We start from the raw sequence: 23,864 nt of genomic DNA, 5'->3' as shown, positions 1-23,864 counted from the left end.
TGATTATATACTTTGCTTAAATTATGTTAAAATGATGATATTTCATTTTATCAGTAAATTTTATATAGTCTGACAGATCTATCTTCTTTTAACTCTTCATTAAAGAAAAGAAATAGAATATAAAGTTAGTATTCACTCTGAAGTTGAGTAGATATCTCACTAATATCTTCTTATTTGAAGTATATATTATAATTGTAACATAAACTCAGAGATATAAGAATTATTAATTCTATATTTCTTTCTCTTCTTTATCTTTCATGAGTACATTTATCAGAAGAGAAGTTAACTTTAAGAAGATATCTTCTTAGTTTCTTCTCTTCTTCAGCTTCTTATAATTACTAATATAGTAATTATCAGCTTCACAGTTGAAATAGAGATCTTTATTAAATCTTTTTTAACATTTCTTCACAGTGAGTGAAGAATTAAAATACTTGAAATTCTTCTTTACTTTCTTTACACTGAAGTTATCATAGTACTGTTCATCTTTTTAATTTCTTCTCTTGTTCAGCTTCTTATGGTATTATATACAACCGCTCCACCACGAACTCGCTCGATTTTTCGAATAAGAACCCGCCGATAGATCCATCGAAAAGCCCTCGATCATACGAGCATTCTGACCCCATCGCCGACCGCATACCCTGTGTGGTGGTGGAGTTATCCAGCCAAACATGAACCGGACGTTGTTCGAAGCTCCTGTGTGGGATTATCCCCCGTTCTCCCCTACCACACCACAACCCCGGGCCAGAGTGCCATACAAATTGTAAGGTGAAGTGACCTAGCCATATGCACCAATCTTCTCGATTTTGGAAGATCCCCGACCTGTAGTTGTGGAGATATCTGAGGAGCGACCTCCGCGAAAACCCTGTCCATCTTTGATGTTCCAAAACACCAACGCCAAGTCTCACCCTCGTACCGCCCTTCCCAATCTGGCCCATCCCCGGCAGAAAAATACAAAAAGATACCTCAGCAATAATATCAAGCACATAATCAACAGACTCTTCTGAAGTGCAACCTCCACGGTCCGTCGCCTGTGTATCTAGACTTCAACACCAAGTCTCACCCTTGTACTACCCCTCTCAATCTGGCCCATTCTCAGCAGAATGATACAAAAAGATACCTCAGCAACAGCATTCAATACATAATCAGTGAATAATGAGTCAACAGCACACCAACAACTATAAAATCAGTATATTCTAAGATCTGACTGAGCCTTTGATCCCTGCACAGTGAGATATATTAAATCTAGTTTTAATATCTCAATATTCAATAGATTCTGTAAGAAATTGAGAACAGCAACACTAGATTTCTATTGAATTTGAGAATTAACTCTATATTAATATAATCATTAACAAAGTCTTCTATTTTAAGATATAAATAACCAGTTTCTCTACATTCTGCTGACAATATTTACATTATTATATAGAAACAGACTTATATTCTCTATAATATCAAGACTCTGAAGAGGGAAAGTCTTGATAAAGAGTATACAGTAGTGCATATCTTAGCAGTTTCTATCTCATTCTTCTGCAGCAGTTAATGCAAAAAAAAAAGATCTTAGAAATAGTTTTTTACTTCTCTTGAAAAAGTAAGGTGTTTTTCTCTGAGTTTTATACAATATTCTTACAAAGAATTAAAAACAGAGTTGTTTTCTATCATAATTTCATATTCTTTTAAGTAAGAATTACTTTTTCAGTGACTGAAGAGCTTTCATTAATACTTAATTCTCTTTTACACTCTTTATTAACTGATTTGAGTTGCATACTTGTTGTGTGAGAAGAATTGAATGATTTAGAATAAAATTAAATAGTTTTAATCAATTTCTCTGCAAAAAATTGACTTATTTTTTGTCAGTTTTTCTCTCAAAAACTGTCATATTATCTGATTTATTATCAATTGATATCATACTTTTCCTCACTGTATCCCAAGAAAGAGTTTGTAAAGATTTTATTGATTTATCTTAAAAATCACTTTTAGTTTATTAGATTCTCTTCAAAAATCTAACCTAGTTACTGAACTAGTGTGAAAAAAAAAATCAGGTGTTTTATACACAAAAGTCTTTCATTCTTCTTTTGAAACAGTCTGACCAACTTTTCAATTGAAAATAGACTAATAAATCTCTCAACTGAAACAGTCTGATCAACTTTTCATTTGAAAATAGATTAATAAACCTCTCAATTGAAACAGTCTGACCAACTTTTCATTTGAAAATAAACTGATAAATCTCTCAATTGAAACAGTCTGATCAACTTTTCATTCAGTGAGTAAAATGAGTTCAAGAGTACACTCAGTTGATGTGAAAAAAGATGTTTTCCCAGATGCCATTTCTGAGATTGAAATTCTAAAGAGAAGAAAGAAGGAAGAAATAGAGAAATAACAAGTTCTTGAAATACAGGAACTGGAAAAAGCAAGCAAAATTCTTGGAAAACAGTGTCTGAGTGAGAAGAATGAAGAAGTTCTGTTAATTCTTCATACTCAGGCTAGACAACTACAAGAAGTGATCAAGTTCAAACTTGGAATTTCAAACACAATTCAAAAAACATTGAATTCTTTCAGTACAGTCACTGACTCTTTTTCATCTTCTACTTCTTCATCTTCTTCTTCAAATCAGAAGAAAACATATGCTCAAGTAGCAGAATCTGCTGTCTTCAAACCTGCTAGTTCAAAATCTGCTCAAAATTCTGAGAAAACTGAGAAGAATATTTCTCAGATCTCTGTTCATAGAAAGGAAAAAAAAGAAATGTAAAAAGAGAAGAACTTTCAAATCTTCAGAAACAGAAGACTTATTCTCAAAGTCTCAAATCAGGAGAGCTTGCAAAAAAACAAGCTAAACTCAAATCTCATTTTCAGAATTAGAAATGAAATTAATCAGCAGTTCTTTTCTCAGTTAATGACTGATATTGAAGTTCAAAAACCAGTCATAGCTTTAATTGAGTCATCTTTCTTTGAAAACTCTATTATTTTGACTACAATGTCTGAATTCAGTGCAGAATTCCTCATTCAGAATAAGAATCTCTGAAAATCAGTAATAGAATCTCTACTGAATACAACAATTCTATCTGAAAGAGATGAAAAGTGAGATAAATTCATTCTTCATGATATTTCAGTTGAAATTTTTGACTGTGAGGAAGAAATGCTGCTTCTCAAAAATGAATTAGAAGAATACAATTCTATTCAACTGAGAAAAGAGTCTGTATGACTTAATTCAATTGAGTTCAGACAGAGCAGAAGAAATGCCTCTGTTCTAGTATATACAAAGACACTTGAACAATCAAGAATCTCTGAAGTAAGAGTAGCAGGTTTGAAAATGAGAGTTCATGAATACAAAGATTCAAGAATGAATCTCAAAGCTCAAACACAGTGTTCAAACTGTCAAAGATATGAACACTTTACAATCTCTTATTTCAGAGACTCAAAATGCGCATTCTGTGCTAGAGATCACAAAACTAGTGAGTATAAATGTGAAACATGCTCAAAAAGAGATGAAATATGTTAACATACTCTGCTTAAGTGCTTCAATTGCAAAGAAAAACATGCATCTAGCTCAAAAGAATGTGTATTTACTTCAAGAACTCAGAAGAACTGGAGAAAAGATGAAGCTCAAAGTGAATCTAAAACTGAAGAGAAAAGTCAAGCTAGTAAATTCACAACTGCAAGCTTAAAAAGAAGAAACTCTCAACTATCTAGGTCTTCAAACTCCAATTCTCCAGCTAAATGTAAACAGAATTTGAATTCTCAAACACCTGTTAAGATTAGAGAATTGAGAAATGACTCTGATAATAAACTAGATAGAATGCAAGCAGTTGAGATTCCTGCTTTTCAAAATAGTTATAATCTACTATCTGATGATAGTGATTAGATTCTACTATATCTTCACTCTCTTTTAGTATGAATGTACAACAAAAACAACAAAAAAAGTTTAAAAACTCTTCAAAAATCACATTTATTCAAAATAATGTGAATAGAAACTTAAATTGCATTTATTCTTGTCTTCAGATTGTATTTGAATAAAAAGTTGACTTTGTACTTCTTCAAGAACCAAATTTTGATACTGAGTAAAAGTATATCATTTCTCATTCAAGCTATTACTGCTTTCTTCCTGAAAAATCTGAGATAAAATCAAGAGTAGTAATCTATAGAAGAAAAAGATCAAGATATCAATTTAATCTGAGATTTGATATCATATCTGACTCTGACATTCTAGTGAGTGATATTATAGATAAAGATAATGAGTTTGATACTATTCAACTTATAAATATCTATAATGAAAAATCATTGAAAGAAAACAATAATACCTGGACAATTGATAGAGGATTTTTGAATATAACTCTCTTAAAAAACTCTATAATTGCAGAAGACTTCAATGCACATCATCTCTGATGAAACTCAGAGTGTATAAGAGCAGTAAGAGCAGATAAACTGATTGAATGAACTTTTGAGCATTTAATAGATTTAGTTAACAAGTCTGATCAACAAACATTCTTTAGAAAAGACATGAAACAGAAATCTATTATAGATCTAACTTTCATATCACAAAATCTAATTGAAAAAAGACTTATAAACTGATTTATTGATTCAAATGAAACCTCAGGATCAGATCATGAGATCATTCAATTTGATATTGAACTGAGTGAAAAACAAAGAAGTGAAAATCCTCTTCTCTCTAATCAGTATAACTTTGAAAAAGCTGATTGAAAAGCAGTTGAAGAAAGAGTAAAACAGCTGAAATCTGAAAGACAGAATAAGCTCTATTGAAATCAAAGTCAAGATATATCAAATGAAATGCTTGAGAATAGAGCAAAGCTGATTACATCTATTCTTCTAACAAGTATTGAAGAAAATATTCCAAAGAAAAAGTCTTCTGAGTATTTCAAATCTTGGTGAAATGAGAATATTACTTCTAAAAGAAAGCAATTAGTCACTGCTAAGAGAGATTGAAAGAATCACTTAATATCTGATGAAGAGTTCAAAGCTATTTGAAATGAATATTTTTCAGATATTAAAAAAGCCAAAACAGATTGCTGGAACAAATTTCTTAAAGAAGCATAAGAAAAAGAAGTTTTCAAAGCCTTCAACTATACTAAAACAAGAAGTGTAGCAAAGCTTTCAACCTTAGAATATGAATTTCAGAATGAATTATATACAGTAAATTCTTTTGAGAAAAAATATCAAGCTTTTATGAGAATTCTCTTTCAAAACTCATCATCACATTTAGAAGAGGAGAATATGTCATTTCATGAATATATTGATGAAAATAACTGGGAATGACCTGAGCTTACATATGATGAACTAGAGTCAGCAATATTCTCAAGTTCAATTAAAACTGCTGCAGGGCCTGATTCAATTAATCACTCAATTATTCAAAACACATATTCCTACTTAAAGAATGAATATTTTGAGCTCTTTTTCAATCTCTTAAAAAATGGTTATCATTCTGAATGCTGGAGAGAAGCTACTGAAGTAATCCTTGTAAAACCTAATAGAAAGACTTCAATTCCTAAGTTATATAGAGTAATATCTCTGTTGAACTGTTTAGAAAAAATTCTAGAAAAGATAATAGCTACTAGATTATCTTTTATAAGCTCTATTAGTGATTCTCTTCTATTTAATGAACAAATGAGAGATAGAAAACAATGTTCTGCAATTGATACTGTTCTCTCAGTTGTTCATGATGTTCAAGTAGCAAAGTATGAAGATCTGGTCTCAACTGCAGTTTTTATTGATATAAAAGATGCATTTGATCATGTATCAAAGTCTAAGATGATTCAAACTTTGAAGATGTTAAAACTGTCACTTTCTCTAATAAAATGAGTCAATTGTTTCATGTCTAAAAGAATTATACAACTATTCTTTGATGGAAGAAAACAAGATAAAACTGAGATAAAAATAGAAGTATCACAAGAATCTCCAATCTCACCTGTTTTATTTGCAATATACACTGCATATCTATTCAAGAATAGAGAGATGAAAATAGTGAGATCTTCAAGTTATGTAGATGATATTGATCTACTCTACAGTTCAAAGACAATCAAAGAGAACTTAGAAGTGATTGAGAAAGCAGTAAAGAAAATCTTTGTTAGAGCAGATATCAATCTAATTCAATTTGATATGAATAAAACTGAGTTAATTCACTTTTTTCCCAGGTTTAATGAGAAAGAACTAAGTCTAACTCTTTTGAATAAAGAGATTAAACCCGGTTTAAATGTCAAATGGCTAGGAGTATGGTTAAACTCCAAGCTGAATTTTAAATATCATATTCAACAAAGAATCATCAAGACAGAGAGACTACTGAATAGTATAATCAGACTATCAAATACTGAGAGAGGTCTATTCTTTCAGGCTATGAGACAGTTATACATAGCCTGTATTATCTCAGTAGCTGATTATGAAGTTCAAGTTTAATGAAACAATCAAGAAAACTTCACTGAACTCTTTCAAAGTCTACAAAACAGAGCTTTGAGAAGAATTCTGAATGCATTCAAGTCATCTTCTATTAAAGCAATGGAAATTGAAGCTTCAATTTCACCTCCTGCTATTTGATTTGAAAAGGCCTGTATGAACTATGCTCTGAGAGTCATGAAGATGAGCTTAAATCATATAATTAGAGAAAGAGTCTCTTCTTCATTTTCATCAGTTAACTCAGGAAATGAACTGGATTGAAATAGATTTCTTGATTGAAATGAGAATAATACTTTAAAGAAAATGCCCTCTCAACTGTATAGACTATGTTCACTTATTAAGAATCAATTTTCTTCATTAAATGTTGAGAAAATTGATTATGAGAAGATATCTCTCTGAAGAGAAAAGCTGGAATCTCTCATAGACTTACAAATAAGTGAACTATCTAAAGAGAGAGAATATGAACAGCATTTGAAGAAGATCTCTACAATTAATATAAAAGACTCTATTCTGATCTACTCAGATGGCTCAAAAAATGAGAATTTGAATAGATTAGGCGCAGGCATTGCTTATACTGAAGATAATATTAATTTTATCTCAGATTTCTGGAATTTAGACTGTGAATCTGAAGTCTTTGATACTGAACTATTTACAATAGTGAAAGCTTTCAAACTCATTGAAATAAAATCTTATAAAAGAGGAAATGATTTGAAAGAGACATGAATATTCTCTGATAGTCAAGCTGCTTTAAAAAGACTTAGAAATAGTCAGATTCATAATGATCAAATGAATCTTGAACTGATTTTAAACTCTGTTTTGAAAATTCAAAAGAGAAGAATATCAAAACTGATAATTCATCTACATTGAGTTCCTGCTTATATGAATATTCATAACAATGAATTGACTGATTCAGCTGCAAAAAAGGGTTCAGAATTAAGCAGATCTATTTAAAAAACAGTGTCCTGGTCTTTCATAAAGAGAAAGATAAAAGAATCTTGTTTAAACAAGTGAAATGAAAGCTGACAGAAACAAAAGAAGAGTATACATTATTCAAGATTTGAGACAAAACCAAAGTGGAAATCTTGTTCAATTAAATGTAAAAAGAAAATATTCTCATCTATAATTCAGCTGAAACTAGGACATGATTATTTCAAATCTTATATACAAAGATTTGATGATAGATTTGATTCAACAGAGTACTCATTCTGCAATGTGAATGAAAATCCTGAGCATATTGTAATGCATTGTGCATTATACAATAGTCTCAGAGTCAGATTAAAGAAGAAGTATGATTTAAATCAATTAAATATGAGGTTCTTATTCTCAACTGAGACAGGAACTAAATACTTAATAGACTTTCTATCAGAAACTAGAGCAGCTACAAGAAAATGGCTGAATTCAGAAGTATCTGAATATGAAGAGGTGGAAATTGACTAGATATAGTCTGTTAAAACAGCTATATATCATCTTTTAATAATTTTGTTTTGTTATAGTCTCTCTTTACTGTACTTGTTTCCTTCTGTTCTTTTCTCTACCTATTTAATGTGTCTATCTTTAAGACTATGTTCTCTTTTCTTTTGTCATAATATTTTCAAATGGTTTCAAACTATCAGAAGGTGTTGAAATACTGCAATTTGTAAACAGTTTTTGTATTCTGAGCTGGAATTTTCTGATTTTACATATTTGAAATTGATAAATGTATAATAGTTGACTCTATAGATATAGGAAAAACCCTGAGAACTAAAGATTCTCAGGTAAATGTCATAGTCTCTGACTGCATACATCTATAATTGAAGAATAATAATAATAATAATAATAATAATAATAATATCATAGTACTGTTTAGATTCTATTATTAATTACTTAGAAAAGATCTTATTAATCTTTTTCTCAGAGAATTAATTATTTAAATAGATCTAAGAAGTCAGATTAATAAGCTCAGTATAATTAATTAATAAACTCTGATATTATAATATTATTATTCATATCTTATAAGTCAGCTTTGTAAGATAAAGCTGTATTTTTAATTAATTTAAATTATTAGTTAATTTCTCTTAACATTCTTCAAATCTTATATTGAAATTAGAAGAATTCTTATTATCTTATTAATATAATAAGTTAAATCACTGTACTATTATAAAGCTGCAGTTATAGTAGTCTTTAATTTAATTCAGTAGAAAGTTCTTAAATTCTTCTTAAATTATAATAGTATTAATACACTCAAGCTCTCTCTTCTTAATAACTCAAGTAGTCACAGAGATGTCTTCAAGAAGATTGACAGCATATATTACTTATATCTTATAAGTATTATACTGACTCAGATTAAGGTGAAATTTCTGTTCAAGAATACAGATAAAGCTGTGAAATTCAGATAAGATATTTCTCTTATATCTTAGAAAATCTCTGATTTTAATCTCTCTATCTTTATAATAGATATAGATGTATAGAGGCTGCAGTAGTAACAGAGTAATTAAAAAGTCTATATTAAAATATACAGCAGATTTAGAAATCTCAGATTTCTATCAGAATAGAGATGTACATACTTTAAAGAATAATATAGTATTTTCTTCAGAGAGTGAGATCAGATCAGTTTTAATATAAATATATAAGATTATATCAGTCTGTTAAAACTTAACTGATTCAAACTTATAATCAGATTAAGTAATTCAAATTATAATATAATAGAGTCAAAGCAGTGACTAGTCAGTGATATTATATAGAGATAGTTATTTAAGAAGTTATATAAGTAAGCTTAACTATTTTATTTGAATAATAAGCTTATAGACTATAGAGTTATTGTAAGAATATCACAGATGTGATACTTAGTATACTAAGAAGATTATATGAGATATACAGTAACTCTTATATATATTTCAGTAGAAGAAAAACAAATCACTGACTTCTTTAATAAGAAGTCAGCATCTAGCTATTCTATATAGATAATGAGTGAATACTTTTCTCTTATTTCATAAGTAAGAATAGCTGAAGTAATACCTCAGCAGCATCTCATTATCAAGGAAGAGTAATCTGCTGACCTCATATAGAAGTGGGGTTCTCATATCCATCAATCGGATCTTCCTATGATATATCCAAATGATGTCATAGGGTGGTTGGAAACCAGTTCAGACGGGATGGAATCATCCGCATGGGATCGATGGGCCGTGTGGAACCGCAACGGGGCCTTGGCGCGGCCGGGAGCGTGACAGTTTATTAAATTGATTATGAATCAGCTATACATGCTTTGATTGATTGATGAGCTGAATGAATGAGTGAATTGAAAGATTGAAAGTCAATTATCAACTGATTATTACTGTATTGTGCGAGGTCAGGGTCATGATTATGTAACAAGGTCAAGTGGCGCACTTAGCGAGGTCAAGTTTTCTGTATACACCGGACTCCACGATTTGCATCCGGTTATCGCAAAGCCCATAAAACCCCGGTCATCACTCGATGGATGGGGAAGCATCCGGAAAACACGCATAATGTCGTTTACTCGAGGGAGTAAGCGACTTGCCTCGCAGCGCTTTTCGGCCCTGTCTAAAAGATCGCCTCTTTTTGCCCCACGATTACGCCCTTACTCTACCGCCGGGCCTCTGCAGTCCCAGAAAGAGCCTCGGGTGCCACCACGTATTCGTTCTTACATTGCCGTGGCAGGGTTGACGGCTGTTATATCCTTTGGATATTACTACATCAGGGATAGACCGGGAAGTCTTGGAGAAAAATCGCGGTATCTACAACCAGAAGTCATTGTGCAGGAGGCCAAGACCAGGCAGAATCTATCAGCGGAGGAAAACCGGGAGTCACTAAGCCCCCAGCATGTCCAGGTGAAGAGGAGTTGGGAGCGGCCAGGGCTGTATGCATGGGGTTCGAATACAGGGTTAGTCGCAAACCCGGACTCGAATGAATTCGTCGTGAAGACCCCAAGAAGAATACCATACTTCGATGGTATGGTTCTTCGTGATGTTAAGCTTGATCAGAATTTTGGTGCCGCCATCACGGAAAACGGAGATTTGATCCAATGGGGCAAAGGCTATTCGAAAACAGATTACAAACCAACGAAGACACTCAAGGGCAAAAATCTCGTGTCACTTTGTATTTCGTCAAACAGGATCATTGCGCTATCCTCCGGCGGAAACGTTTATTCACTGCCCGTATCAAAATCCGATCAAGAGAATGGGTTGAAACCTTCCGAAAACTCCTGGATTCCATTCTGGCGAACGCGCGCTGAATTGAGTTATCGCCCTCTGCAACCCCAGCTTGGGTTGGGCGAAAAGGTTACCGCGATCAGTGGCGGCCTCGAACATGTACTTTTATTAACGACTTCTGGACGTATATTTTCTGCTGCTATCGGCACGGAACATTTTCCTTCCCGCGGTCAACTCGGAATTCCTGGCCTGACGTGGAACAATCGGCCTAAGGGACCATATGACTTGTGTCATGAAGTTAGCGAGTTGCGCGGGGTCCGGATTACAAATATCGCAGCTGGAGATTACCATTCTCTGGCGCTTGATAAAGCTGGACAAGTCTTCGTGTTCGGCGACAATGCTTCGGGTCAGCTAGGGCTACAAACCAATGTCGCCTCTTCTTCCATTGATACCCCAACAATGCTTCCTCTCGGCAATCTCTACCCCGCCGATGGCTATGAAGTTAAAGCATCAAGTATTGCTGCCGGAGGCACAAACAGCTTTTTCACCGTCAGCGCCAAAAGGATACTTAGCCCGATGGAAGTTCCGACCACCGTTAGGGACCTTGGCCGAGTCACAACGGATGTCTGGAGCTGCGGGAAAGGGTTGTTTGGTGCCCTTGGGACTGGGAAGTGGACTCATGCCCAAGACAAACCTACAAAAATAAAGACTCTTAGTGGCTTGTTTGAGTACAGCGATACCGCGCAAAAGGTTGTCCCCATAGGGATAAGCCGTATTTCTGTCGGAGCAACCCATGCCGCTGCTGTACTGGGAAACTTAACCAATGTTTCTGCTTCGAAGGACGGCCCCCAAACAGACACCAATTGGGGCTCAGACGTTTTCTGGTGGGGTGGGAATGAATTCTATCAATTAGGCACGGGGAAGAGAAATAATATTGCGTCCCCCACGCACATCCGCCCTCCTGCCGATGTTGTTCCCCGCGAACATCAGCGAGAGGACAGTAGACTCCAAATTACGCCTCGCCGCACTGTTCAATTGGATGGGAGAACAGTGAGCCTGGAGCAGCGAGTCGAGTGCGGGAGATATGTCACTGCAGTGTATTCTGGTGTTTGATCAACTTTAATTGCTGTTGTGCTATGAAGCGAAATTTATCCTGTAATATATTGTCTGTACAGACCCCGATATGAGATATGAGAGGTAGGTTAGCTAATTTAACTCTATTCAATCACTATGTTTTTGCGATAGTACATGTATTTACTCCGAGTTGATATTCTGAAGCCCTTTCATCACATAGGTCTGATCTTTTGAGCTTACCCTTTTCCCGCTTGATTTGATCTCATGTTTGCATTGTTTGTTCCTATGATAACGTAAGCTACTCAGGGGCGCTTGGACGAACCACCACTAGGGAAAAAATTACTCGTGGGTGAAATCCTGGAAAGGTACGCGGGATTTTTTTCTGTTTATCCGCACAGTTACTCTTGTTCTTTTTGTTTTTATCTTTGTATTTGGTTAATTCGAATCCTACAAGAGCGTGGGCTTTACCATGCCTCGAGAAAGGCAAAAACGAGGCCGGAGAGCGGAGGCCAAACGAAAGCGCGATGATGAAGTAGGAGACCGCACAGCGCCAAAACGACAGAAAGCCTCGGAAGGCGACAATGACTTTAATCCTTTGCATAGCCAAGCAAAAATTGGAGATGACTATATTCCACTTGAGGAGGAGCCGGCGAGCTCCATGGACACGCCATTCTACGGCCTTCTCGACCCGGACGAACAGGAATACTTCTCCCACGCAAGTGGGCTCCTCGAACTTAACCAGTTTGAGACCGAGGAAGAAAAGAGCATTTTCATAGAAAGAGTTTATGAGGAGGCCGACGGGAAGGAATTAAAAATTGCCTGCAGCCAGTCATGTTCGAGGTTAATGGAAAAATTAATATCGGCCTCTACTGTTAGTCAGATAAAATCCTTGTTTAACAAATTTGTCGGCCAATTCCTCAATCTCGTCCAACATCGATTCGCGAGCCACTGTTGCGAGAGCTTGTTCCTTCGAGCTGCACCATATGTGACGCTGGAAATGAAGAAAAATTCTGCCGAGAAGAACGACAATGAGTGCGAAGATTCAAGCGCGAATTTACGACTCGAGGATTTATTCCTGGCTGTACTTTCTGAGCTGGAGGGAAACTGGGGCTATTTGTTAACCGAAAGGTTCGCATCGCATACAATAAGGGTACTTCTGTTGATACTAGCTGGCGAGCAACTAGACAACCCGTCTAAAGCAACCGTCATCGCGAGTCGCAAAAAGGAGAACTTGGATAAACCCAAAGTGACACAACGCGATAAGTCGGCGTCAGATAGGCGAGCTGTTCCGCCCTCATTCAACGCTGCCTTGGAGAAAATGATGAATGATTTGGTTACTGGACTTGATAATACCTATCTACGAGCACTGGCGACCCATCCTGTTGGAAATCCCGTTCTACAGGTCCTCCTCTCAGTCGAGCTCACCCATTTGGGGAAATCAAAAGCTAGGGATCCAGACTCGGTTTTTCGAAGACTTGTCCCGGATGAGAACCTGGAAGAGGGCAGTGAGAGTGCGGCATTCATAAAGGGCCTCTTTTATGACCCCGTTGGTTCGCGGTTATTGGAAACAATGGTACAATTAGCTCCGGGAAAGTTTTTCAAGACATTCTACAAGGCCCTTGTGCTGGAACGCATTGGATCGCTATCAAGGAACGAAATCGCAGGACATGTAGTAGCTCGGATTTTGGAAAGACTGAGCAAAGAAGATCTGAAGAGCTCCATGGACTTGATTTTGCCGGAAGTTCTGTCCTTGGTGAAACGCTCAAGGTTTACCGTTATTAAAACGTTGATTGAGCGAGGGGTCATCCGTGGTGTAGACCTAAGGCCGCTAGCAGATTCTCTTTTGTTGGCCTTTGGCACAGACCCTATCGCAAGGATTAATAACGTCCTAAAACTCCATCACCTCAACGAAGAAAACGACGATACAAAGCGGTCCTCTAAAAACTCGACTCCAGAACAGTTACATGGTTCTCTTCTTGCCCAGACCATGCTTAAGGCTCCCGGGCCCCTCAGCGAACTAATACAATCAAGTCTTCTCGCAGTTACGCTGGAGACTTTAATAGCAATTGCTAAGGACCCAGTTGCATCCCACGTCCTTCAGGACGCATTAACGCTCCCAACTTCTACTATTCAGTTCCGCCGTCAAATAACCTCGAGATTTTCAGGAAAGATGGCTGAACTCGCTCTGGATTCGAGCGGATCGCATGTTGTCGATGCTGTCTGGTCGGCGACGGAGAATTTAATTTTTATCAAACAGCGATTCGCCGAAGAGCTCTTGGCAAACGAACGACCCCTTCGTGACTCATTTGTCGGACGAGCTGTATGGAAGAATTGGTCAATGGATTTATACAAAAGGAGGAGAGGCCACTGGATTGCAGTAGCTAAAGGCCTAGAGAGCGTAAATCCGAGTAACTCCGAGAACCGACAGCCTCCGAAATCAAACCTTGATTTAGCGAGAGCTCGATTTGCTGAAAAGTCAAACACCAGCACACCGAAAAAGATATCTGCAACGTTCTAAAAAACCCGAGAAAAATGTTGCTCCGGACTGCAGTCACGTGTCCCATATTCTATTAGGTAGAGAACCTCGCTATCTTTGGTGGTGAGCGGCCTGGGAGTCGGGAGGGATAAGTATGACATCACTTTGAGCCAATGGGTTCAACTTGAGTTCTGCCTAGAAGATATAGAAAATGAAAATCTCATTCGCTAACCATGGTAACCAGTTACAAATCATCTACGCAGTAGTTGCCCGGTTATACGCAGAAGGGCCTGTTCTGGTGCATTGCATGGTGCAGTACATGTATGTACAGTACAGAGTACATGTAGGGAGGATTAAAGTTTTGATTAGTGCTAAGAATTTAAGCTATAATACTATTGTTACCATTTCATTCTCAAGCCCCTGGAATTTTACACTAGCTTTAGTTAAGCTGTAGCTGGTTATTCAGGTGCCAGAGACATTAATCTCTCTTAAAACTCTGATTAAAAGAGGGGATGAAAATACTTTATAGTAACAAAGTTACATCTTAAATTCTCTGTACACAGTCAGTGACAGTCACATATTTCAGTCAAAAATACACTTATTCAGTAAAATATACATTAATTCAATAATTGTAAATAAAAATACAGATAATATAAAAATAATTAAATAATTAAAATTTGATTTTTCTAGTATTTTTAATATTAATTAAAGTGAAAAGTGAAACTTTTTAATTAAGTAAAATAAAAAATAGCTTTATATAAAACTTTATTAATAAGAATAAACTATTTAAAGTTTATTTAATATACAGTGTAATATTTCTTTTATATACAGTTAATTTAATTTATAATATACTTATTCAGAAAATATATTTATTTTAATTAATTAATAAATAAATTAATTAATATTTTTTATTTAATTTATTTTTTATAAGTACTGACTGTAACTACTGTTAAAACTTCATTTAAAGAAAAAATTATTATTATTAAAATTTAATTAAAATAGTAATATTTACTTATTTTATAAAATATATTAAATAGATTTAATAGTTAGTTTATTCTTTTTTAAATGAAGTTTTTAACTATTTAAAAAGAATAAATAAAATAGAGCTACTTTTTATTTTATTTAATTTAAAGAGTGTTACTTTTCACTCTTAATTAATACTAAAAAAAATATGAGAAAAATCAAATCTTGATTATTCATTTATTTATATTTTTGTTTGTAATCAGAGTATTTTTTGCTGAATAAATCTGGGATCATAAAAATAATAAGTATCACAAGGTACGCTGCGTAAGTGTCAGCTATCTATTAAGCGCAATCTTTTTGAAGAATGTGTTCAGTATCTAAGTTCATGAATGTAGTGATAGCTTATTTCTAATTGCAAATTTGAACATGCTTACAAGACAGGTTCGGAAAAACTTACACAAGAGGATATGAATCAACTCATGGCATGATTGAATAAATGATTTTTTTCTAACCATGTTCAACTCCCCGGTTCAACTTTAGTGCGGCAAAATTATCATGCCGGACTCGTGTCCATCGATTTTTCATAGTCAAACCTTGTTATTTTTTTGCCGGCTATTTATTGTCCCAACTACCCCACAAGATGGAGGCTAGAATTGATAGATACGCCGTTTTGCAAAACTCACCTACAATATGTCTTCGAATAACCCTCCAGCGACTCCAGGGAATCAATGCCTAGAGCAAAGTGAGGAAGTACGAAATGTAAGTGAAGCAAGCCGCCTTATCATCAATAATAGACAAACCCGATCCTCCTCTCTGAGCCGAATCATATTCGGCGTTAAGTCATATTGTAAAGCAGTTAACTGATCGCTGTTAAATGCTTCTAATGTAGTTACTAAGTGCTGTCCAAGAGCGCCTCATAGCCTTTATCCGATCTGCAGATCAAGATGACTTTAGCTCTGCAAAAGTTGAGGACGCCCCAACACACAGGTCGGCATTGGTTCAGCCCATGAAACCAGACGAGCTGCAAGCCGCTCTGAATCTCGAAATTCCTTCTTCCGGCCAAGGTCAGGACGGCCTCCTTCGAATACTCGACCAGCTGCTACAGTACTCGGTAAACACATGGCACCAAGGGTTTATGGACAAACTGTATGCATCCACCAATGCTCCGGGTCTCGCAGCCGAATTGATTATCGCTTCGCTGAATACAAATGTTCATGTATATCCAGTGTCCCCTGCACTTACAGTTATTGAAAAGTATACTGCAAAGCAACTGGCAGCACTTTTTGATTTGAATGGGCCTCGGGCCGGAGGCATATCGGCTCAGGGAGGCTCAGCTTCCAATACCACCTCCATAGTCATCGCTCGAAATGTCCTTTTCCCAGAGACCAAGAAGACGGCAATTACGGATACAGATTTGTTTTATTTTCTAGTGCACACGGGCATTATTCTGTAGAAAAGGCAGCGCAGATGCTCGGGTTTGGAAGTAATGCTGTTTGGAACGTGCCAGTCGACCGAAAAGGCCAAATGATCCCCAAATCTCTAGAGGATCTGATTGTCAAAGCAAAGAGCGAGGGCATGACACCGTTCTACGTTAATGCCACTGCTGGGACGACAGTTCTCGGATCATTTGATCCCTTGGAGCAAATTGCGACCATTTGTCGGAACCACAACCTTTGGTTTCATGTTGACGCTTCCTGGGGAGGTTCATTTGCATTCTCTAGAAAGCAAAGAGCAAAACTTGCCGGCGCACATCTGGCAGACAGCATCACGGTTAACCCGCACAAAATGCTAGGTGTACCAGTGACTTGCTCATTCCTACTGGGTGCAGATATGACCAAATTCCACCGTGCAAATACTCTACCAGCGGGTTATCTGTTCCATAACGATTATTCAGCCGCCGACGTGAATGGCAATGCAACTATACCCAAACTGGAGTGCGAGCCTCCCGAAGTCTGGGATCTGGCTGATTTGACATTGCAGTGTGGCCGCCGAGCCGACTCACTAAAGCTCTTTTTGAGTTGGACTTACTATGGCTCGGAGGGGTATGAACGTCAAATTGATTCCGCCTGTAATCTGGCCGCTTACCTTGCAGCTGCCGTGTCTGATTGCCCAAACTTGCTCCTCATCAGCGAGAACCCACCCCCCTGTCTCCAGGTTTGTTTCTACTATGCTCCTAACAAACAACCCGTCTTCCGCCGTGGCCAGGAAATTGAGGGTAAACAAATTGACGAGGAAGAACGAAGCAAGCGAAACAGCAAAATAACCGAAGAAGTAGTGCAAAAGCTAGTCCGTCGCGGGTTTATGGTTGACTTCGCGCCACCAGCTGGAGACCATCCGCTAGCTGGCGATGGGAAATTCCTCAGGTGTGTGCTAAATTTACAGACAAAGAAAGAAACAGTTCATGCCTTGTTGGATGCTGTTTTGGCCGTTGGGTCAGAGGTTGTTGGACAATGTGAGCGTGAGAATGCAATCAATGTCCCGGAAACCTTTGCAGGAGCGAAGCCATTCCGTATGGGAAATCAAGGAGAGCGTGGACATGGGCCGGTCGTTCATCATTGAAACCCCATTCACGCGGATATTTCCCCCCTATTCTACTCTGACATGGAAAATTGTGTGTTATGGATGGTGGATACAGAATAGACGTTTGTTTATTGGATGAAGGAGGCGCCGTCATGACTCGACTATCCTTTCATCTTGGAATTACACCTGGATTATGATGTACATAAATGTACCATACATACCTATAGAGAAAAAAAAAGATAAAATCTATCTTATTTTATTGATATGATATCTGCCTCTGTGGGCTGAGCATGGAGCCTTGAGCTATTACAAGTCCTTTATATCAACATTGAATGACATCTCGTGCTAGGATGCTGCTATCAAATTCAATTTCGGGTATCGAGTACAGAAGTGTGAGCTAATACATTGGGTAGGAATTAATGTTTAGATCAAAGGAGCGAAGTAAATTTAGAGATGCACGAAAGCCGCTCATGAGATATGTTTCCCTTAAACAGGATATGGAGGCAACTTCAGGGGTGATCATCTCAACATCGTACTTCTACTCTCCGCTCCAACACTGCCCTCGCCTCCGCCTCCGTCAAAGTTTCAATGTTCAATTCGGCCAACAATGATCTCGCACTTTCGTTACTCGCAAAAATTCTCTTTTCAGCCTCCCACAGTGATAGATTAGGTGTTTTATCCCCAGCGCCAGTAGAGGCACCGTGATCTTTCTGTGTAGGCTTAATTTTTAAATTGAGAAGTAGCAAACCGTCTTCGAGTTTCCGCATCACGTTTCTGGACCCCATTCCGTCCTCTGTCGCAACATCAACGACTTTGCAGATATTATCGACATCAGCAGCAAATTGGGATGCACCAGTTGTCGAAAAGGTATTTCTCATTAATACGTTGTCCCATATATATGACTGTATGGAGAGAAGGAGTTGGCGAGTGATTCGCTGTAGTGGAGCCATCGCTAGTAGCCGATGGAGGAACGAGATCTCGGTAGGGAGCTCTCTAAGTATTGTGGCCAATTCGATAGATGGATGTGAGAACTGGCCGCTGGGATTCGTTGGAGGTGAAAGTGAAGACCAAGTCGATATCCGAGTGTATCCTCGAAGCGCTGACTGGGCACTTGATATCAAAACCGAGATTATGATTGACTCTGATCTCGTTTTTAGCCCGCGATAAGCGGATGCCGTTTCGTCAAAAAGAGCCCCTTCAGTTGGGTTTCCCCCGTCTTCATTGTGGTTCGCCACAGCGGACGAAGTCCGGGCAGCAACATCAGAAACACTCATTGGTCCTGCCACGGGTCTTCCTGTACGACTGTTTTGCTTGATGCGCTCTTGAAGTTCGGACCAGAGTTCCAAGAAAAATACATCGTCGCTCCAATCCTGCATTTTCCGTTCCAGATATTCTGCGCTCCCATACACTCTACAAAGCCGCTCCAGACCAGCCACGCCTTCAAGGTTAGCATCCGCACCCGTGGAGCCTTGGACCGTGCGGCCAATTGTAGATGTCATCGCAAGATATGCCTCTAGTCCTGATCGTAGCCTCTCATGAAACTGATCAAAAATAGTGATTTGAATGTCAATGAGAAAGCGCAGCTTCTGGCTGAAAGACGATAAAGGACGGTACCGCTCCGTTATTGTTTCAAGAAGATCATTGACCCGAATCGCAGCTTTGGTCGGCTTTGTGGCCGATGGCTCAACGCAGTAATAATCTATTTCTCCGCTGTCTGCACTTTCGATGATATCCTGATAGCGTGACAATGCAAAATCTTTCTCCACTTTCAGCCAGTGGTTGAACCAGCCTTGTTTAACAAGAGCCTCCCAAGTTAATCCTTTCCAGGTCTCTGACGAATATCTGTCCTGGGAATAATCCCACACGTCTCGGATTTCGGTATCAAAACTCATTAATTCATGAATAAAATGGCTTAGAAGCTGGGGATGATCAGCAATTCTGGGAAGAATAGAGCTCATCTTTTGGCGTAACATCGGGAAAAGAGAGGTAATGAAGGATGACACTGCATCAGAATATGACCAACGGAGATTGTAGTCAACAAGTTCAGCTCGTCTGTCGAGTATCGGCTGTAGATATATTGCAAAAAAGTCGCTATGTGTGTTGATGAGGTCGATAACGTGGGACAAAAAGTATTCAGGCTGCCAAAGTTAGAGGATTCCCCACATAGGATAAATATTGCGTAATGAAGGGCAGATACCTTGTCTAATCTATTTGTCGACCTATCACCACTGAAGTGGTATTTAAACCGGAGCTCAAGCGGACGGGCCATCACCACGAGAGGGAGAAGAACAGGAGGTTCCCATCGACGGGCAGACTCAGGGCTAGTAACTAATGCGCTATTCTCTAGTTCCCTAAATCAAAGGTTAGAGTAAATATGTTCCATAGCGCAATAATGGGATTCCTTACGGCGCTTGTAGCTCCAGTAATAATTCAACCGCATCCGACCACTCATTGATCAGGTCATCCGAAGTATTGAGCTCGTTACCCGGCCATTTCATTTTCGTGAGGACAGTTTCCAGGTTGTCATCTAGTACTTTGGTCATTTGATCTCGTAGGTTTTTCGCTATTTGCGAAGTGTAGGAGACTATGTGAGGCGCTGCTCCTTCCGCTGCAGGCTGGGCCAACTTGAGGCCAGACGAGATGTTTCGTAATCGTGTATAAGGTCGCAGTGCTAGGCGAGGCGATGTTGCAAGTAAATTAAGAGTTTCCTTGCTGCGCTGCCTAAGTAAAAATGGCCAATAAAGATCGCAAAGATCCCGTTCACTAACCTGAGCCCGTCTACTTCACACAATGTGCCCATATACCCCTTCGCAATTTCTAACCTGCGAAGACGTTCCATACTCATTTCGAATGATTTAGCCGCTTGCTCACTGGTATCTGACTTGGTTACCATCATGAGTCGTTTATCCAAATTCTGCTGTTGCTGCTTGAAGGCAGTCGCCTGTTTGCGCACACTTTCGCTATGCTCCTTTGACGCTGCGGTGGCATGGGCAAGGATATTTTTCGCTTCACGAAGCTGCGACGTGTTAATACTTGTTGAATGAAAAAGCCATAAGGTTAAGAGGTCTATACTTGTTTTCTTTGAAGTTCCTGCTGGGTCTGTAAATTCTGAAGGATGGTATCTAAGTTGCGTAAGTCCTGTCCGGTTTGGATCATATCATTCAAATAATCCTCAACCCGGACTGACTCCAGAAAATTATGCCGTATCAGTTCTTCCGCCATGGCTGCAATCCGAATTATAGCGAGATGTTAGGTAAATTGAAGTTGAACGGTTGTATCTGGAGAGCCAAAACAACCAAGCTCCAAGTGGCCGCAAGCAAGTTAAGACGCTCGGACCAAGCGAAGAATCCCACGTGCTTTCCCGTAGGTCCCCTGAACCTACAACATCCCCGATTCAAATATATCTCACTCTCAGCCTATGGAGACCAGTCATGCCTAGTCCCGCTAAGAAGCGCAAGACAAATGATGCTGGACCTGTGCCTCAACGAGTTCGGGGAATCAAATCATTCTTTCGACCTCAAAATTCCCCACCCACGACAGCGACCAATGCCGAAGCGCCCTCGTTGACTGACGAAGAACTCGCGCGTAAATTGCAAGCAGAATGGAATGAAGAAGCTAGTTCAGGCCTCCAGAACCCTAGTGTAGCTAGAGATTCTCTGGGTTCAGTTTCAAAGGAGGCCAAACTTGAAGATCGAGATCCTAAATTTGGCCTAGAACCACAACCGCAACCTCTGTCGCCCACCGATTTTACTATAGATAAGGCGAAAAGTGTACTGTCGCTACAAACCTCGTCTAATGATGAGGATATTATTTCCCAATCTATACCCTTTGACCAAAGCCCACTTACCTTTGATCCATCTGACTACCTTGATCAATTACGGACACACTGGGAGGTTGACGGGGGACAAGCGCCATATGCCATTCTGACCAGAACATTCGTCCTTGTCAATAACACCCAAAGCCGGAATCAGATCATTGACAGCTTGGTCAACTTCTTGAGAGTGATCATAGAAGCCGACCCTGACAGCCTTGCTCCCGCCGTATGGCTTGCAACAAATGCGATTGCGCCTCCCTACGTTCCTTTGGAGTTGGGGTTAGGCGGGTCTGCTATATCCAAGGCGCTTAAAAACGCATATGGATTAAACAACCAAGGATTGAAAATTCTATATGACAAGCATGGCGATGCTGGGGATGTCGCCTTCGAGGCTAAGAAGAGGCAAAAATTTACTTTGAGGAAGCCAAAACCATTATCGATAAGAGGGGTCTACGAATCGCTCTTGAAAATCTCCAAAAGCAAGGGCCCAGGAAGCCAGGAGACCAAGCAACGAATAATTGAGAAACTTCTCCAGGATACAAGAGGCGCAGAGGAAAGCAGATTTCTCGTGCGAACGCTTGTGCAACATCTTCGCATTGGAGCAGTAAGAACAACAATGCTTATTGCTCTTGCCAGAGCATTCCTGTACTCGAGACCTGCCACGAGCAGTTTCACTGTTCATCACCGAAGGGATCTCGCAAAACTCAAAAAGGAGGAACTCACAGGTATCTACAGTAGGGCAGAGGAAACTGTGAAAGCTTGTTTTGCTCGACACCCAAACTACGACGATTTAGTACCATGCCTTCTGGAGATTGGAATATCAGATGAACTTATTGTAAGATGTGGGCTCACTCTCCATATTCCACTATGCCCAATGTTGGGAAGCATAACGAGGGATCTTACCCAAATGCTCACCAAGCTCCAAGGGAGAGCATTCACTTGTGAGTACAAGTATGACGGCCAGCGGGCTCAGGTCCACTGCGATTCCTCAGGCACGGTGTCTATCTTTTCCCGCCATCTCGAGCTAATGACGGACAAATATCCTGACTTGGTTGCTCTAATCCCCAAAATCCGGGGTGAAGGTGTGTCGAGTTTTATTTTGGAAGGAGAAATCGTCGCGGTAAACCAGGAAACTGGAGAAATATTGGCGTTTCAAACTCTTACCAACCGTGCTAAAAAGAATGTGGGCATCGATAGTATTAAAATCAGCGTATGCTTGTTTGCGTTTGATCTCATGTTTTTGAATGGTGAACCGTTGCTGGAGAGACCACTTCGGGAGAGGCGAGAGCTACTACGAGGGCTATTCATCGAGGTTCCACATCATTTTACATGGGTGAAAAATATCGACGTGACTTCGTCTGATTCGGAAGCTGTGCTGAGCTTTTTCAAGGATGCCACTGATGCCAAATGCGAAGGTCTCATGGTTAAGCTGCTTGATGACGATGTTGTTAAACCCGACTTGTCCAAAGAAGAGTCAACTGCGGCACCGGCTTCCACTAGCAAGCTACCACCAACTCTTACCACTGTTGAGCCGAGTGGGAACGCCAAAAGCAGGGGTCGACGCTCACTTCTCTCTACTTATGAACCTGATAAACGACTTGAGTCGTGGCTCAAAGTGAAAAAAGACTACAGTGCAGCATCTGATACTCTGGACTTAATTCCCATAGCTGCTTGGCATGGGCAAGGTCGGAAAGCCAAATGGTGGTCTCCGATCCTTCTTGCAGTTCGAAACCCAGAAACTGGCTTGCTGGAGGCTGTTACAAAGTGCATATCTGGATTTACAGATAAGTTCTATCAAGCTAACAAGGAGAAATATGCCGAGGGGAGCGATAATATAATTACGAGACCAGCCTACGTGGAATATAGGAATGAGCCGGAAGTATGGTTTGAACCACAAGAGGTCTGGGAGGTGGCATTCGCTGATGTTACTCTCAGCCCTACCTACACAGCCGCGATTGGCTTGGTTAGTGAAGAGCGCGGACTGAGCCTTCGCTTTCCGAGATTTATTAGGGTCCGCGAGGATAAGGGAATCGAAGAAGCAAGTAGCTCCGAGTATCTTGCGAGTTTATGGAGGAAACAAACGAAACGACTTCAGGAAGAAGGAGCACTAACCAATCCAGAAGCAGAAAATGACGACTTCGGCTCGGAGGACGCGGAGGATGAAAGAACCAACATTTTGCAAGGTTTGGATTTTAGGGGTTGAATCTAGAATTGTATGTAGCCTCCCCCCAGAGATTTACGGGGGAAAATGTCAATATTTAATTGAGATAACTGGCTCACGCGACTTAAGTACCTAGGCATATATATATAATATGCCTCTCCTATGTCCCAAGTTGTCGTCATTGAGACGACCAACATCCCTGCCATTTAGAGTTGCATTTACAATTCTCGTGAGCTTGAGTCGCAAAGCACGACTAAATGCGTCATCCAAAATGAATATGCACCAATCCAATTCTCGCCTGCCTCATTTATCTCT

At 39.0% G+C, this 23,864-nt stretch overlaps 6 protein-coding genes across 7 annotated transcripts; 4 read left to right on the top strand and 2 right to left on the bottom strand.

Annotated features, from left to right (window-relative positions):
- Positions 1–512: 512 nt before the first annotated feature.
- BDBG_16668 (uncharacterized protein) lies at positions 513–1,001 on the bottom strand (the record flags this gene model as incomplete). Its single annotated transcript, XM_031724571.1, has 1 exon — positions 513–1,001. Exon 1 carries the CDS (start codon positions 933–935, stop codon positions 513–515), a length of 423 nt encoding a protein of 140 aa, XP_031577360.1. The 5' UTR covers positions 936–1,001.
- Positions 1,002–9,878: 8,877 nt separating this feature from the next.
- Positions 9,879–11,654, top strand: BDBG_02873 (mitochondrial protein Fmp25; the record flags this gene model as incomplete). Its single annotated transcript, XM_002626650.2, has 1 exon — positions 9,879–11,654. One exon carries the CDS (start codon positions 9,879–9,881, stop codon positions 11,652–11,654), a length of 1,776 nt encoding a protein of 591 aa, XP_002626696.1.
- Positions 11,655–12,084: 430 nt separating this feature from the next.
- Positions 12,085–14,133, top strand: BDBG_02872 (rRNA processing protein Nop9; the record flags this gene model as incomplete). The annotated part of the gene is made up of 1 exon (XM_002626649.1): positions 12,085–14,133. One exon carries the CDS (start codon positions 12,085–12,087, stop codon positions 14,131–14,133), a length of 2,049 nt encoding a protein of 682 aa, XP_002626695.1.
- Positions 14,134–15,744: 1,611 nt separating this feature from the next.
- On the top strand, positions 15,745–17,613 carry BDBG_02871 (glutamate decarboxylase; the record flags this gene model as incomplete). Its single annotated transcript, XM_031720997.1, has 3 exons — positions 15,745–15,813; positions 15,944–16,423; positions 16,513–17,613. 3 exons carry the CDS (start codon positions 15,745–15,747, stop codon positions 17,611–17,613), a joined length of 1,650 nt encoding a protein of 549 aa, XP_031577359.1.
- A 56-nt stretch (positions 17,614–17,669) lies between these two features.
- BDBG_02870 lies at positions 17,670–20,900 on the bottom strand. Of its 2 annotated transcripts, none has more exons than XM_031720995.1 (5): positions 20,647–20,900; positions 20,343–20,590; positions 19,981–20,286; positions 19,772–19,925; positions 17,670–19,712 (listed from the first exon to the last, which is right to left on the bottom strand). In XM_031720995.1, exons 1-5 carry the CDS (start codon positions 20,794–20,796, stop codon positions 18,099–18,101), a joined length of 2,472 nt encoding a protein of 823 aa, XP_031577357.1. In that variant the 5' UTR covers positions 20,797–20,900; the 3' UTR covers positions 17,670–18,098. The 2 variants fall into 2 exon arrangements, with proteins under 2 accessions (XP_031577357.1, XP_031577358.1); XM_031720996.1 differs by having other exon boundaries at positions 17,741–19,712; positions 19,772–19,917; positions 20,647–20,843.
- A 105-nt stretch (positions 20,901–21,005) lies between these two features.
- BDBG_02869 (DNA ligase 1) lies at positions 21,006–23,591 on the top strand (the record flags this gene model as incomplete). Its single annotated transcript, XM_002626646.1, has 1 exon — positions 21,006–23,591. The coding sequence occupies one exon, from the start codon at positions 21,006–21,008 to the stop codon at positions 23,589–23,591; it is 2,586 nt and encodes an 861-aa protein (XP_002626692.1).
- Between the last annotated feature and the right edge of the window lie 273 nt (positions 23,592–23,864).

Source organism: Blastomyces gilchristii, assembly GCF_000003855.2.
Source record: "Blastomyces gilchristii SLH14081 genomic scaffold supercont1.4, whole genome shotgun sequence".
Classification (NCBI taxonomy): Eukaryota; Fungi; Ascomycota; class Eurotiomycetes; order Onygenales; family Ajellomycetaceae; genus Blastomyces; species Blastomyces gilchristii.
Note: the sequence above shows the minus strand (reverse complement) of the source record. Positions and strands in the feature narration are given on the sequence as shown.

Bases quoted from the DNA above. Each gene is read 5' to 3' on its own strand.
- BDBG_02870 (XM_031720995.1), bottom strand. From the start codon at position 20,796: ATGGCGGAAGAACTGATACGGCATAATTTTCTGGAGTCAGTCCGGGTT. The intron at 20,287-20,342 runs GTTAGTGAACGG...TAGGCAGCGCAG, and splicing joins TGTGAAGTAGACGGGCTCAG to CAAGGAAACTCTTAATTTAC. The intron at 19,926-19,980 runs GTAAGGAATCCC...CCTTTGATTTAG, and splicing joins TTACTGGAGCTACAAGCGCC to GGAACTAGAGAATAGCGCAT.